The sequence below is a fragment of the Schistocerca serialis genome, chromosome 6 (assembly GCF_023864345.2).
Source record: "Schistocerca serialis cubense isolate TAMUIC-IGC-003099 chromosome 6, iqSchSeri2.2, whole genome shotgun sequence".
In the NCBI taxonomy this organism is placed as follows: domain Eukaryota; kingdom Metazoa; phylum Arthropoda; class Insecta; order Orthoptera; family Acrididae; genus Schistocerca; species Schistocerca serialis.
Genome location: NC_064643.1, coordinates 567,726,324 through 567,739,973, shown reverse-complemented (window position 1 = coordinate 567,739,973; position 13,650 = coordinate 567,726,324). Strand labels below are relative to the sequence as shown.

The window sequence follows — 13,650 nt, the reverse complement described above, 5'->3', positions numbered from 1 at the left end:
TGCCTAAATATTTTAAAACATATTTTGTCTTGACATTCACTCTGAAGGTGATCAGATGCAGGCCACAAGCCTGCTGGGGTACATACCTGGTTTAGCAGGACAATACCCAGTATGGCAGGACAACACTTGCAGTAAGTGCAGGCTATTTGCCTTCTGGTTGGTGCAGATTTTCCCAGGATGAGCTGACATGTAGTTGGCAGATATGGAGAGTGCGATGTTACAGAGGAAATTTGTCTTTTAATCCCTGTAAGGTACATTTATGTGTATTATTACTGACAGATAAGAAGGATCACAAGCAGGCAGGTGTATTGCAATGTTCCAAATTCATTTAGTTTTCTTTCCATTCTCTACCTGTTTTGAGATAGATTATTGCTATGTAGCTACATGCACTAATATTTTTCCCTTTTTATGACATTTTACTCTTTTAATCATCGAAAATGTTATGTTTGTTTTATGTGTAGTCATATAATTTTCCACTGAACCTATATGTTTCATAGTGTAGTGTGTGTTCCTGGAATAACATTTTTGCAGTATTGGTCTCTTCTCCACAGTTTTCTCTAGTTTCATTTGTTTATTACAGTAAAGAAGCTAAACATTACACCTTTTATCACATGTTTAGTTCCCAACTATTTGCATTCCTTGTGTGTCTGTTGGGCATTTCACTCTATAAAAAGGATCAGCTTGTTGTGGCCATTGTTACTACATTCGAGTTGGCTTATCGCAGCACATAAGACAAATATAAAGAGGAGGGAAGGGCAAAAGTCAATGACAAAATACAGGTATCACAGTTGCTTTATTTGCACATTTGTGACCTTCACTAAGTTGTCCACAATTTCCAAAAACCCACAACTCCTAAGCAAAATGATCATTCATCACAATATTTATTTTCCTATTTTTTATACTGCCATTTAGTTAACTTTAAAACATAATTGCTTCTGTCGTATTTTTATAAAAATACATACACATAGAAAATATTTGTTGAAAATTAAGCCATCTTTACAACATTATCTCCCTCTTTATCACAACTTTACACACACACACACACACACACACACACACACACACACACACACACACACACACACACACAGATATACATAGTGAATGGCATTACTTATGGCAAACCACTGCAGGTTTTATGTCTTTCAAATGTTAACAATACTGTACTGTACTCAGTAATACTTTGCAAACACAATAAACATTTAAAGAAACAGGCAACTTGGACAGCAGCAAGGGCAAAATTTGTCCAACAAAGAGACAGTATGACTAAAGTGGAAACAGAAGCATCTCTCAAATAACCATCTCTGATGTGATGTTAAAAGAATATAAAATACTATGGTATGGAAGTATCTGCAGAATTGGACAATACTTGGGGCTCATGCAATGTCAGAGAGAATACAGTTAACATGTTAAGAAGAATTAAACATTTGAAGCAAAAGAGACATTGTTTATCAAACAATTCAGTGTTAAAATCTCATGTTAATCTAGGACTGTTACACATTACCAGAACAATAAGAAAAGAATTAATGAACCTTTCCACTTCTTACAATGGATTGGACTGCTGCAGTTTCTTTCCATATTTTGAAAAAGACACTTGGGAAACCTTATAATACTTGCCGTATTGTAGTTTTCCAGTCTCCTTAGTAGCTACTTCTAGTACGTAATTATACAAGCAGATTTTATTGGGATTTGTTGCCAAGTAATACTGCAAACTGCTTTTTTTCATCTTTTCAATATAAAACTTGTTTAAATATTCATATAGCATTTTTATCACATCATTTTTCTTATGAGTGAATAATATCTACACATAACCAATAAAATATATATTTACGTAGACCAATACTATTTTTGTCACTTAAAAATGAGAATATTATTTACAAATATTCCCCAATACAGGATATCAATTACTCCTATCATAAAATTAGTCACATACTTCTATTAAAACAGCATTATGATTTCAGACTATTTCCATTTGTCTTCTGTTCTGTAGAACAGTGTGATTCATTCCTAAAATGCATTTTGTATATGAATATATCCAATGTGAAAAACTGGGAATTATCTCCTGAAGTGTAACACTTTTCTAAGATGATTAATATAGCACACGACAGTAGAAATGTATAACAGTCTTTTAGAATCCCAATGGGACTGAATATATGGTATTTTAATAAAAGAAATAAAAACTACTCTTACATTTTCAAAATTCATTTAAATCCATGTCAGAATAAAACACAACTTGCACTAATGTAAAATATATATTTACTGTATCTCTCAGAAGAACACAATTATGAAAGAACCTGCAAGGTTAGATGAGCTTAATATGAAACATCACAAAGGATTTGAAAATCAATTCTACGCAGTAGCATGAATTTATTAGAACAGACTCGTCCAACTTTTGGGAGGATGAGTACAAGAATGCGAAGAAAATACTTGTAAAATTACTGTAAGTGAAGGAGATGACTATTATAAACTAAGTAAATAAATATGTTGTGTGGGGCTGAAAAACAATCTGAACATCAGCTTTCAAATTGGAAATGCAAATAATAACTATCAGTGATGTATTATTTGCTTTTTTGTGTGTACCTTCCTTAAACTCTCTTTCGGCTAAAAGCACTAATGTTAAAATTTAAGAATTTTTCTTGTTGTTGTACAGTATGTCAATTACCATGTCTTACATTTTAGAAATCAAAGCAACTTTCTCACTACCCATCCCAGTATCATCTGTTTTCGTACTAATTACTATATTACATGGTTCTTAATAAATACATATTTTACACATATCTAACACTATATACAATATCATTTCTGTATCATAGTGAACACTACTGTTCATTATCATCTTGCTCTAAAATATTTTTGAATGAAAATGGAGCAAAAAGGTATCCAGCACCAGAATAAAACTTGCTCATGAATTCCACCCTGCAACAAAAGGAGGAAATTACACTTTCTATTTTACATTTAATAAGATATAATTTCTCAAAATACTGTATAAATAGTAAAATCATTTTGTAATAGATTTTTATTTATTTATATGATTTATAAAACCGAAGTGCCCTGTTTCCATAAATTTGACTGGTGGTGGTGGTGGTGGTGGTGGTGAGGGGGAGGGGGGGGGGGGGTGTGCTGGGAGACACATCACAAAAACAGCAATAACACAATTATACATGTAACGTTCGCAATAAAGAGGAGTATGTGCTACGCAAAACTACCACAAGCAAACGTGCACCATAAGCTTATAGAGTGACGTACACACATGAAACAGCTGAATGTTTCAAAAGTACGTAAAACCAGTGCTGTGGCAAGAATTAACAAATGTTATTGGCTCTGTGCATTAGGGGGCCCTATGCCTGGGTGTAAAAAAATCTATCGAGCTAGATATGAATGGTATTCTACCTACTATTCAGTGGAAAGGTGACTGAGTCAAATCTACATTAGCTCATTTATAAAAGTGAGTGCCGGCCACACTATATATTATGTGTTGTAAGTTGACAATACTGCAAAACTTACAGAGGAATTCCCTAATGTTGTCCACTCTAGTTGTAATAGCCTGATCAATTAAAACAAGGTTCTGTTGATTACCAATAAGAAAGTAATTAATGGAGTCCGTATTTATTTTTGAAGTCTGCTATTACAGTCATTCATTCCTTCTACAGTCTGTATACTTTTCTTGAAGTACCTTTGATACAATCTGTCTAGAGTGAAGGTTGCTCTCTTACTGAGTGACTATTGTTGTCTAATGTTTCGTAGTTTTACAGTTTCTATATTTCTTTACTGCTGGTCACTGTGGACTTAGAGGATACAGTACCACTATTTAACAACTTTAGGAGATATTAAGAGAGGAAAATATTATTTTATATAGGGACTGCAAAATTTGCTGACAGGAATACGAGAGGTTCTATGCGCAGTGTCTGCAATGTAGGCATCAATTAACGGTGTTTGATCTGATGATAAACTGTAATCATTACAACTCATTTACTTCCAAATATAGTAAATATTTATTTGCCATTGAGACACCAGATGTGAGACTGACTTTTTGAAATCATCCAAACAGTTATGTAGGATTGGGTGGCAAGTTTCACACCATGAAGCCATCCACCTTGTTGGATTCTCATTTGTGAAATTGTCATGAAAATAATTTCTCATGAGATGCTAAACCATTAACAATAATAAGAATTTACCCAGCAGTTCCACAGCATAATGACTAATGCTCTAGACTTGTAACCAAGAAGTTGCATGTTCAGTACTTACAAAATTGTAATTTTTTTTTAAAAATCCTTATCAAAATGATTGTGGTCTTTAGTTTATTCATTCAATTTTTTTAAAGTAAATCCTTATCTTAAATTTAATTTCTGATCCTTGAATGACACATTTCAATCATTGCATTAACTTAATTATTCTGCAAAAATTTAATAAAGTGAATTTGTATTAAAAATGTAATTTTGGTAAGGTTGTGTTTGCATTTTGTCATGGTGAGGAAAGAATTTATGTTTTAAATGTTTGTGTAACAATAACCATCCAATAAAATGTACATATTGTTTTGGGACCAATGAATGGCAAATACTGAGTTAGCAAAACTTTTTGTGAGCTTAGTTATCCTGGTGTTGTTCAGTGGATGTCGGAAGAATTCAACAGATGTTGTGTCACTTCTCACTGCTGCCAGTCTGATTGAGGGGTAGACATGTTCAAAATAATTTCATATACATTACTACAAGTAAGTACCACATACAAACACGAGCATCTTCATAATGAGCTTTCATGGAGCTCTGTAACTTCTGTGTGACATTTCAACCATAACAAATGACCATAATGAAACATATGTTGTTAGCCTTAACACAAATACAAGTGCTTTGGCCCAGCCCTCTTCCTTCATAACTTCAAGCACTCTGGTCTCCTGTTGATAGATTTGTTAATATTTGTACCTACTGGTGACTAGCCATATCTTTCTCTGCAAGGACTTTGTCCAATGAATTTAATTTTCAGTTGGGTTCTCCACAGTTAATTGCCAATCCAGAATGAATGAGCACAGGTGACTACACAAATGTTGCTGCATCCATGTTTGACTGGGTCTGGCCTTTGCATTCTCTTGCTGGTGGTGCATTAGATTTGTTCCATAATGTTACTACACTTCTGATAGGGTAAATGGCTGAAATCTATGGAACATGGGACTCTACCTTACAACACTGTTTGGAAAGTCTATTTCATTCCGTTTGTCATCTCCGGAGAGAACCGATTCACTCTCACGTCTGATGCAGCCGACTGGCACTGGCTTCAGTACAAAACTGATATGAATTATAATACTGATGAGTGACGCCAACCAATTAAAAAACAGAATTCCATTTTATTTTGTAATTTATTTTCCCATCTATGCAGATCAAGGTAGCTATCATGAAAAGCAGGCTTAGAGATATTGGTCAACACTATGCATCTGGAAGGACAAAGTCTAAAGCAAAAGCTGAAAAAGACCTGTTACATCAAGAGCACATAAGCTTTGAGCTTTTTAACGTTCAGAATGATGTTACTGAATGTAAGTAAATTCAAACAGAAAACTTATAGAAGTTACACCTCATCGTATAGATGATGGCAGTAGACTCACTACATAATATATGAAACTTTTTCCAATTTAGCTACATTTTCAACAAGTGATACTGTAGTTGAATGGATAGCAAGTCCTCCCACTTCAGGCACATCGTCTTCCATCCCAAGCGAAGTTACAAGCATAGCAAGCCCTCTCTATCCTGAGATAACTTCATCAATCCAAAGAGAGGTGGAAACTATAGTATGTGCTTCTGATGTTATTACATATTCCACGAGCTAACAACTAAACAAAAGTAATAACAAAATGCGACAAATTAACAGTAAGTTTTTGTCAAGTATACAGCAAAGAAATTAAATCACGATTCTGTAAAAAATAATTTTTCACATACAGTCATAAAATAACAAATAAATCTCACATGAGAGGATGGTTTTGTTGCTCAGTACATAAAGGGAAACTTTTCTGTTTTGTTTGTGAAGTTACAGATTTTGTTGAAATGGCATGAAGAAAATACTTCACGGCGACAAGAGATAACTTCATCATTAGTTCACAAAAACAAGAATATGCAAGTCAATTCTCAACTTGCGATTCAATCTAAGACAGAACAAAACTAATGGTGGACACTGTAAGAATGAATTATTGCAGTTTTAACTTTTTTTAGCAGAAGGAGGTATTGCATTTTGATGTAGTGATGAAATTGTTGGATCACCTCACAATGGAAATTATTCAGGTTTATTAGAATTAATAGCCAAATTTGACATTCTTCTTGCTCAACACATACATATTCATGCAAATAAGGGAAAGGGATACATGTAACTAGTGCTTCACTGCAGTCATCTGATCAAGACTCAGCACGGGATATGCCTTTTATAAATCATTACATGGATGCACTCAAACAATGCAGTCCAAATTTTCTAATACTGAAGCAAAAGACAAAGTCCTGACCAGCTGTGAAGAATATAAGCAACACACTTCAAGACAACGCAAGCAAATTACAAAGTACGATCATTTTGGTGGCTCTACTACACTGAATGAAATTGAAGCAAATCAAACAACTGGACAAAAATTTTGAAATTCAGATGTTTAGTGTCGTAACTGATAATGTTCTGTCTTTATAAACTACACACATGGATGCATACCATCAAGTGACTAATGTTTTTGGAATGCTTCAGCAATTTAACTCTAACAACAGAAGAGATCTTGTAAAGAACTCCACTTATCGTCAGTGCCTACCCAGATGACATGGAAGAAAGCCTAGGTGATGAACTGGCACAGTTTTTAGTCTGCTCAAAACAAATGTGGCTGTTGCTATTGACAGCAAAAAGCATGAGCCCCTGGAACTCCAGCTTTATAAACTTTTAATGAAAAATTCATCAGAATCGTGTTTCCCAAATGTAGAAACAGTCTTAAGTATTTACTTGTCTTTGATGATTACCAGCTCCAGTGGAGAATGTCCTTTTCCAAGCATATTAAAATTGAGGTAAGGGATGCCATGGGACAAGAATATCTATAAGATCTCAACTTAATGAACAAATAACACTGATGAGACTAGTATTACCTCTAAATTTGCCCAAATTAAATAAAGAAAAGTTATTTTTGTAATGTATCGTTTTATTTTATATCCAAAAACCAAAGGTATCTTCTTAGCATTTTCTACAGACTTCATGCTGGATTAATCTGGCTACCTGAGTAAGCCAAATGTTATGTTTTACAAAAATCAGCAGTATTTCTTGTTATGTTAAAGCAGGAAATCCTACCAAAGAAAATCTTAGCTGCTGCTTAAACACTTCTCTGAAATTCCTCCATGTGTAATTACTTCTTATGAATGTATTACACATGTATGTTGAGCAACCATGTATGTATCACCTATCACTCATAACAGGAGGGGTGTTTGCAATGGGGATGCCAACATGTCCACTGAACTGCATAGCAGTGGACAAATTCCTTGTATCAGCACACAAAGTGGCAATAAATATGCTTTCAGTTTTAGAGAAACCAGAAACCATTACTTTGGCTTCCCTCTCCCCGATCTCATTGTTATATAAAAGCTTTTTAACTGGCACATGGTATGTCACCTCCTCTTGTGGCTCCTTCAGCCACCTGCTGGCCTCCAGTTGCAGGCCAGCAGTGTCCTGGGAAGGAAGCACCCTGAGGAACTCTTTCCTCGTAAGGGGTGCCACAGGAGAGCATTGCTTCTCTGGCTGGTCCCCAATGGATAGGGAGCTGATACTCTCAAAGGGGGTGTAGACGAACCAATTGGAGAAGTACAACCAACCAGCAGGGTAGAGGGTGCAGTTGAGTGACTCTGAGCGCTAAATGTAGAAGACATGGAGGTCGATGGCACAGTCACTGAAAAGGATGATGATGTTATAGCAGTAGCATACAGCATTGTCTCATGTGTAGCATGTAGAAGATTGTATTTCTTTATGGCTTCTTGATATGTGAAGCAGTTATGAGTCTTGTAATCCTGGATTTTCTTTTCCCATTTGAAAACGGTGCAGTCTTGTGAACTGGAGGAATGGTGCTCCCGGAAGTTGACACAGATGTGGGGACATGCTCAAAGAATGTTTGTGTGCAAGTGATGGGCACAAGTACTACAGATTGGGCTGGCGTTTCAATGTGAGAACATGTGGCCAAATTACACGCACTGAAACACTGCTTAGGAGGAGAAATATACTGTTTGGTATCACAATGATACACCTTCTCAAGCAACGAGTCACCTTGAAAGGCCAAGAGGATGGCTCCAGTACCCACTCTGTTGCCTTTTGGTTCCCAATGGACACACCAGACAAAACGCACACCTCGTGGCTCCAAATTGGCATGCAACTTGCCAGTACTCTGTAAAAGGAGATCTCTGTGGAAAATGATAATCTGTACCATATTCAGACTTTTATGGGGAGTGGTTATAGTTACAGGTATGCCACCCAGCTTGTCGCAGGCGAGCAGCACCTGAGACTAAGCACGGAAGACCATTTTAAACAGAATGGAGCCACTTTTCACTTTTGAAATTGCTGCCACATCCCCAAACCTGTCCTTGAGATGTTCTATGAAGAAAAATAATTCTGTAGTCAAAAAAGAATCCCCATCCACCCTAGAACAAACCACACATTGGGGGAAGTATTTGTCACCTTATCTTTGAGCCCAATGTTCCTCCCACGCCATAGCCAGGAAAAGGAACATTTTGGGGTCATTCTTCTACGAATTGTAATATGACTTAGCTTCTGAAGAGACTGTTGGGGCCTTGTGGCCACCAGCAGAAGACAGTTTAATTTGCTCCATGTGCAAGTCCTCTGCCTTGGTACCATCCACTCTGAATGGGAGCTCTCCCCACTGGCACCACCCACCCACAGCAACAGTAACCTGGCCAGTACACTGTCCTGGAGTCCCCGTGCCCCAGCTATGGTGGCCACATATTCCTTCGCTTGCATGGGGAGTTTCCAGCTCAGGCACCAACAATGTGATCCCTGCACTGTGCAGGTACTTGTCGAAATCCCCACAATGGAATGGTTACTGTGCTGGGTTTTCGTCATAGATAGTACCACTACCAGAAAGAAGGGCACAAAGATATAAAAGCACAAAAAGTGGAATATACACCACACTAGGTGACCTTCCTTGCATGATCTGCACGTCTGTAAAATTTAGAAAAGGGGTAGGAAGTCACACCCAACTAGGGGAGCATATAATTAATATTGAAAAGCTATAGAAGGACGGAAGGTAAGAAAACGAGTGTCCAAAACACAGATCAGAATCAAGCACAATTGGTACCAAGAATATCATCCAGTGGAAAGGTAGAGAGGAAAAAAAAAGGAAATAGGATACAGATAGACTTGCAGCACAGAAAGGGAAGTAGTGCTGTAAAAGGGAGGGGGGGGGGGGGGGGGCAATGGTGGCCAAGCAAGGACTCAATGCGCCTCCCCCCTCCCCCCTTCTACCCTGGGAGGGTGTTAATAAATGGCTTGGTGCTAGGTACATGTGAAAATACAGGAAATATAATCATATAATGTCCATTACTGTCAGTGCAGTATCTGTGGGGCCTATTAAAGCTACAAGGTGGTTATAATTACACTTTCGCTACTTGAGTGACTGTAGATGGAAACTATTTACCACCTGGATGTCAAACTTCATAGGAATGATGTTCAGACTGTGTGCTGCAGGATATTATCGTGACTGCTGTTAGGTGCCAGTACTGGTACAGCTGCGTAGGGTTGAAATAAAAGCATTGGTATGCATTACAGTTGCCCATAATCAATAGGATCTGGAAAAGGTGAGCAGAGCTTTACTCCTAAAGCTGTTTTATCAAAACAATAGCAATAGAGGTGCTGCTATTCATGAGTATCAATGCATTAAAGAAATACTGAGAAGTACATTTTCTGCATCGGGCTGAAGAAAATGATTTTGAAATTTGAATTAACTGACGATTTGGGAATTGCTCCAGGAAGAGGCTGACAGCCAATTGCACCACAAATTGTTGTTGAAGTTACTGTTGCCATGGCTGAGAATACTAGACACAATATGCAATCTCCAAGCAGTGCAAGAGCTGTATCGTGTCAGCTTAACATTCTGTGAGCCACCATTTGATAAGTGCTGAAAACAATTGTGAAATGGTATTTCTAGTTAGGTTTCAGGCTGTCTTGTATCCAGGTGGTCATCACATTGAGAAATGTTTGTAACCTGGAATGTAAACATGGTTTGCAATTATCAAATAACATACACTTCTACAGAAATCGTAAGTGTTTCTTTCAGTGGTTTAGTTGTTATTTCTCTAGCACATGTCCTTTCAAATGTTTCAACGTAGTTTCATTGTCCTATGATCACTTTTTTTTATGGTGGCCCCTCTCAAGTAGCAAAAGTTAAAGTATAACCACCCTCTATCTCACTCCCGATTACAGCCAGTACCTGCAACTTTTCTTGTGTGTTGAAAATCCTCCTGACAGGAGTTCACATTTTGATGTAACAGTTGGTAAATGTATGATTCAAATTAATAAAGTGTCAATTTTTATTGATCTAGTTAATGATTAACATCAATTTTGCTCACTCAGCTGGAAATGCCACCATCTTCCCTAGTGTCTCAAAGGGCTAACAAACACCCTTGATTTCAATTCATTCACCATGTTCCATGGATTTCATCAAAAAGCAGAATGAACCTTCATTACATAAACATGTACACAATACAAATACATTTGTGGTAACGCTATCTTGTCACATTTATCATACACGGACCTCAGCAGCTGCTATAATAACAGTACGTGATGTGCTGGCGCGAACCATCATGATTCAACTCGCCTGAGCTGGCACTCAGAAGTGCAGGTCTGTCCAAAAGGTGGCAACAAGACTGAACATTGAAGGCACTATTGTATTGGAACTGATGCACACAGCCAACCAACAGTGTCACCTCGAGGGACTGACAAACAGCATACCTGATATGATCCCCAAGCGAAGTGCACCTGATCTCATTCAGTTATTGTGTTTACTCATATTAACTTGACTCTGCTCTTGAGGCACTCTGCACTGTTTTGGACTTGGCGTGGCATTGTACTCTGACTGTGTATGGAACTGCTACACTATTTTCTCAATAAGTGATTTATGCTCTAGGAGTGCACTTATTTGTGTGTGTAGTTACCACACAAGTGGCGACAAGCACAGTGGAACATTCATGTGTGTTTTTCGTCTATTTGGCGATGTCATCAGGTGCATCCTTAGAGACTGTACTTCAAAAATTTTACTGCAGCAACTGGAAAGTCAGAGGCTTCTCAAGCTGCAACAGCAGGAACAAGTAGTCCTGCCTATTAGAAAGGCCTCAGCAATCTGGCTCACCCGCCTCCTTTCCCCACCTTTGATGAGCTTGCTTAGGGCTGGGAGACATACGAGGAACACCTTCAAGGTAATCGATGCCAATTACTATTACTGGCATACTCATGTTATTTCCATGAGAGTGGAATTTTATCAGTGCAGAAAGCAGCTCCACCATTAGTACCAGGCTTAGGCTACGGAGTTGCAAGGTCTTAATCAAAAACTGCTGTTTTGTTGCTTCTCAATCTAAGCAGTCTTGTGCTGGTAGTATGGTTAGGGATGCTGTCATTAGATTGACTCATGATAAAGAGGTCCACCAACATTAATAAACGGTCACAACGCCCATATAGTACTAGGGACAGAAAGTTGGCTGAAAGCAGATGTAAACAGTAATGAAATCTTAAACTCAGATTGGAATGTATACCACAGAGACAGGCTGGACAGTGAAGCGGGAGGCATGTTTCTAGCGATAAGAAGTGCAATAGTATCTAAGGACATTGACGGAGATCCAAAATGTGAAATAATTTGAGTGAAGGTCACGGTTAAAGCGGGCTCAGACATGGTAATTGGATGTCTCTATAGGCCCCCTGGCTAAGCAGCTGTTGTGGCTAAGCACCTGAAGGATAATTTGGAAGATATTTCGAGTAGATTTCCCCACCATGTTATAGTTCTGGATGGAGATTTTAATTTGCCGGATATAGACTGGGAGACTCAAACATTCATAACGGGTGGCAGGGACAAAGAATCCAGTGAAATTTTTTAAAGTGCTTTATTTGAAAACTACCTTGAGCAGTTAAACGGAGAACCAACTCGTGGCTATAACATATTAGACCTTCTGGTAACAAAACAGACCCGAACTATTTGAAAGAGTTAATGCAGAACAGGGACTCAGCGATCATAAAGCGGTTACTGCAGCGATGATTTCAGCCGTAAATAGAAATATTAAAAAAGGTAGGAAGATTTTTCTGTTTAGCAAAAGTGACAAAAAGCAGATTACAGAGTACCTGATGGCTCAACACGAAAGTTTTGTCTCAAGTACAGATAGTGTTGAGGATCAGTTGACAAAGTCAAAACCATCATACAATATGCGTGAGATGAGTATGTGCCAAGCAAGATCGTAAGAGATGGAAAAGAGCCACCGTGGTACAACAACCGAGTTAGAAAACTGCTGTGGAAGCAAAGGGAACTTCACAGCAAACATAAAAATAGCCAAAGCCTTGCAGACAAACAAAAATTACGCGAAGCAAAATGTAGTGTGAGGAGGGCTATGTGAGAGGCGTTCAATGAATTCGAAAGTAATGTTCTATGTACTGACTTGGCAGAAAATCCTAAGAAATTTTGGTCAAAGCGGTAGGTGGATCTAAACAAAATGTCCACACACTCTGTGACCAAAATGGTACTGAAACAGAGGATGACAGTCTAAAGGCCGAAATACTAAATGTCTTTTTCCAAAGCTGTTTCACAGAGGAAGACTGCACAGTAGTTCCTTCTCTAGATTGTCGCACAGATGACAAAATGGTAGATATAGAAATAGACGAAAGATGGATAGACAAACAATTAAAATCGCTCAAAAGAGGGAAGGCCGCTGGACCTGAAGGGATACCAGTTCGATTTTACACAGAGTATGCGAAGGAACTTGCCCCCCTCCTTGCAGCGGTGTACCAGAGGTCTTTAGAAGAGCGTAGCATTCCAAAGGATTGGAAAAGGGCACAGGTCATCCCCATTTTCAAGAAGGGACGTCGAACAGATGTGCAGAACTATAGACCAATATCTCTAACATCGATCAGTTGTAGAATTTTGAAACACGTATTATGTTCGAGTATAATGTCTTTTCTGGAGACTAGAAATCTACTCTGTAGGAGTCAGCATGGGTTTCGAAAAAGATGATCGTGTGAAACACAGCTCGTGGTGTTCGTCCACGAGACTCAGAGGGCCATAGACATGGGTTCACAGGTAGACGCTGTGTTTCTTGAAGAGTTCCTAGATAACAGAACGCAGCATGTCATTCTCTTCCGAAGTAAGAGTGATTTCAGGTTTGCCACAGGGGAGTGTCATAGGACCGTTGCTATTCACAATATACATAAATGACCTTGTGGATAACATTGGAAGTTCACTGAGGCTTTTTGCAGATGATGCTGTGTTGTATCGAGAGGTTGTAACAATGGAAAATTGTACTGAAATGCAGGAGGATCTGCAGCGAATTGACGCATGGTGCAGGGAATGGCAATTGAATCTCAATGTAGACAAGTGTAATGTGCTGCAAATACATAGAAAGATAGATCCCTTATAATTAAGCTAATAAATAGCAGGTCAGCAACTGGAAGCAGTTA

General features: G+C 38.1%; 1 protein-coding gene across 3 annotated transcripts in view; it reads right to left on the bottom strand.

Moving 5' to 3' along the window:
- Positions 1-776: 776 nt before the first annotated feature.
- The window catches only part of LOC126483808 (V-type proton ATPase 116 kDa subunit a 1), a 617,022-nt gene continuing 604,148 nt past the window's right edge, over positions 777-13,650 (bottom strand). For all 3 annotated transcript variants that reach the window (XM_050106991.1, XM_050106990.1, XM_050106992.1), the window contains exon 18: positions 777-2,916. In XM_050106991.1, coding sequence (XP_049962948.1) covers positions 2,820-2,916 — 97 coding nt within the window. In that variant the 3' untranslated portion in view covers positions 777-2,819. The remainder of the gene's footprint in view (positions 2,917-13,650) is intronic.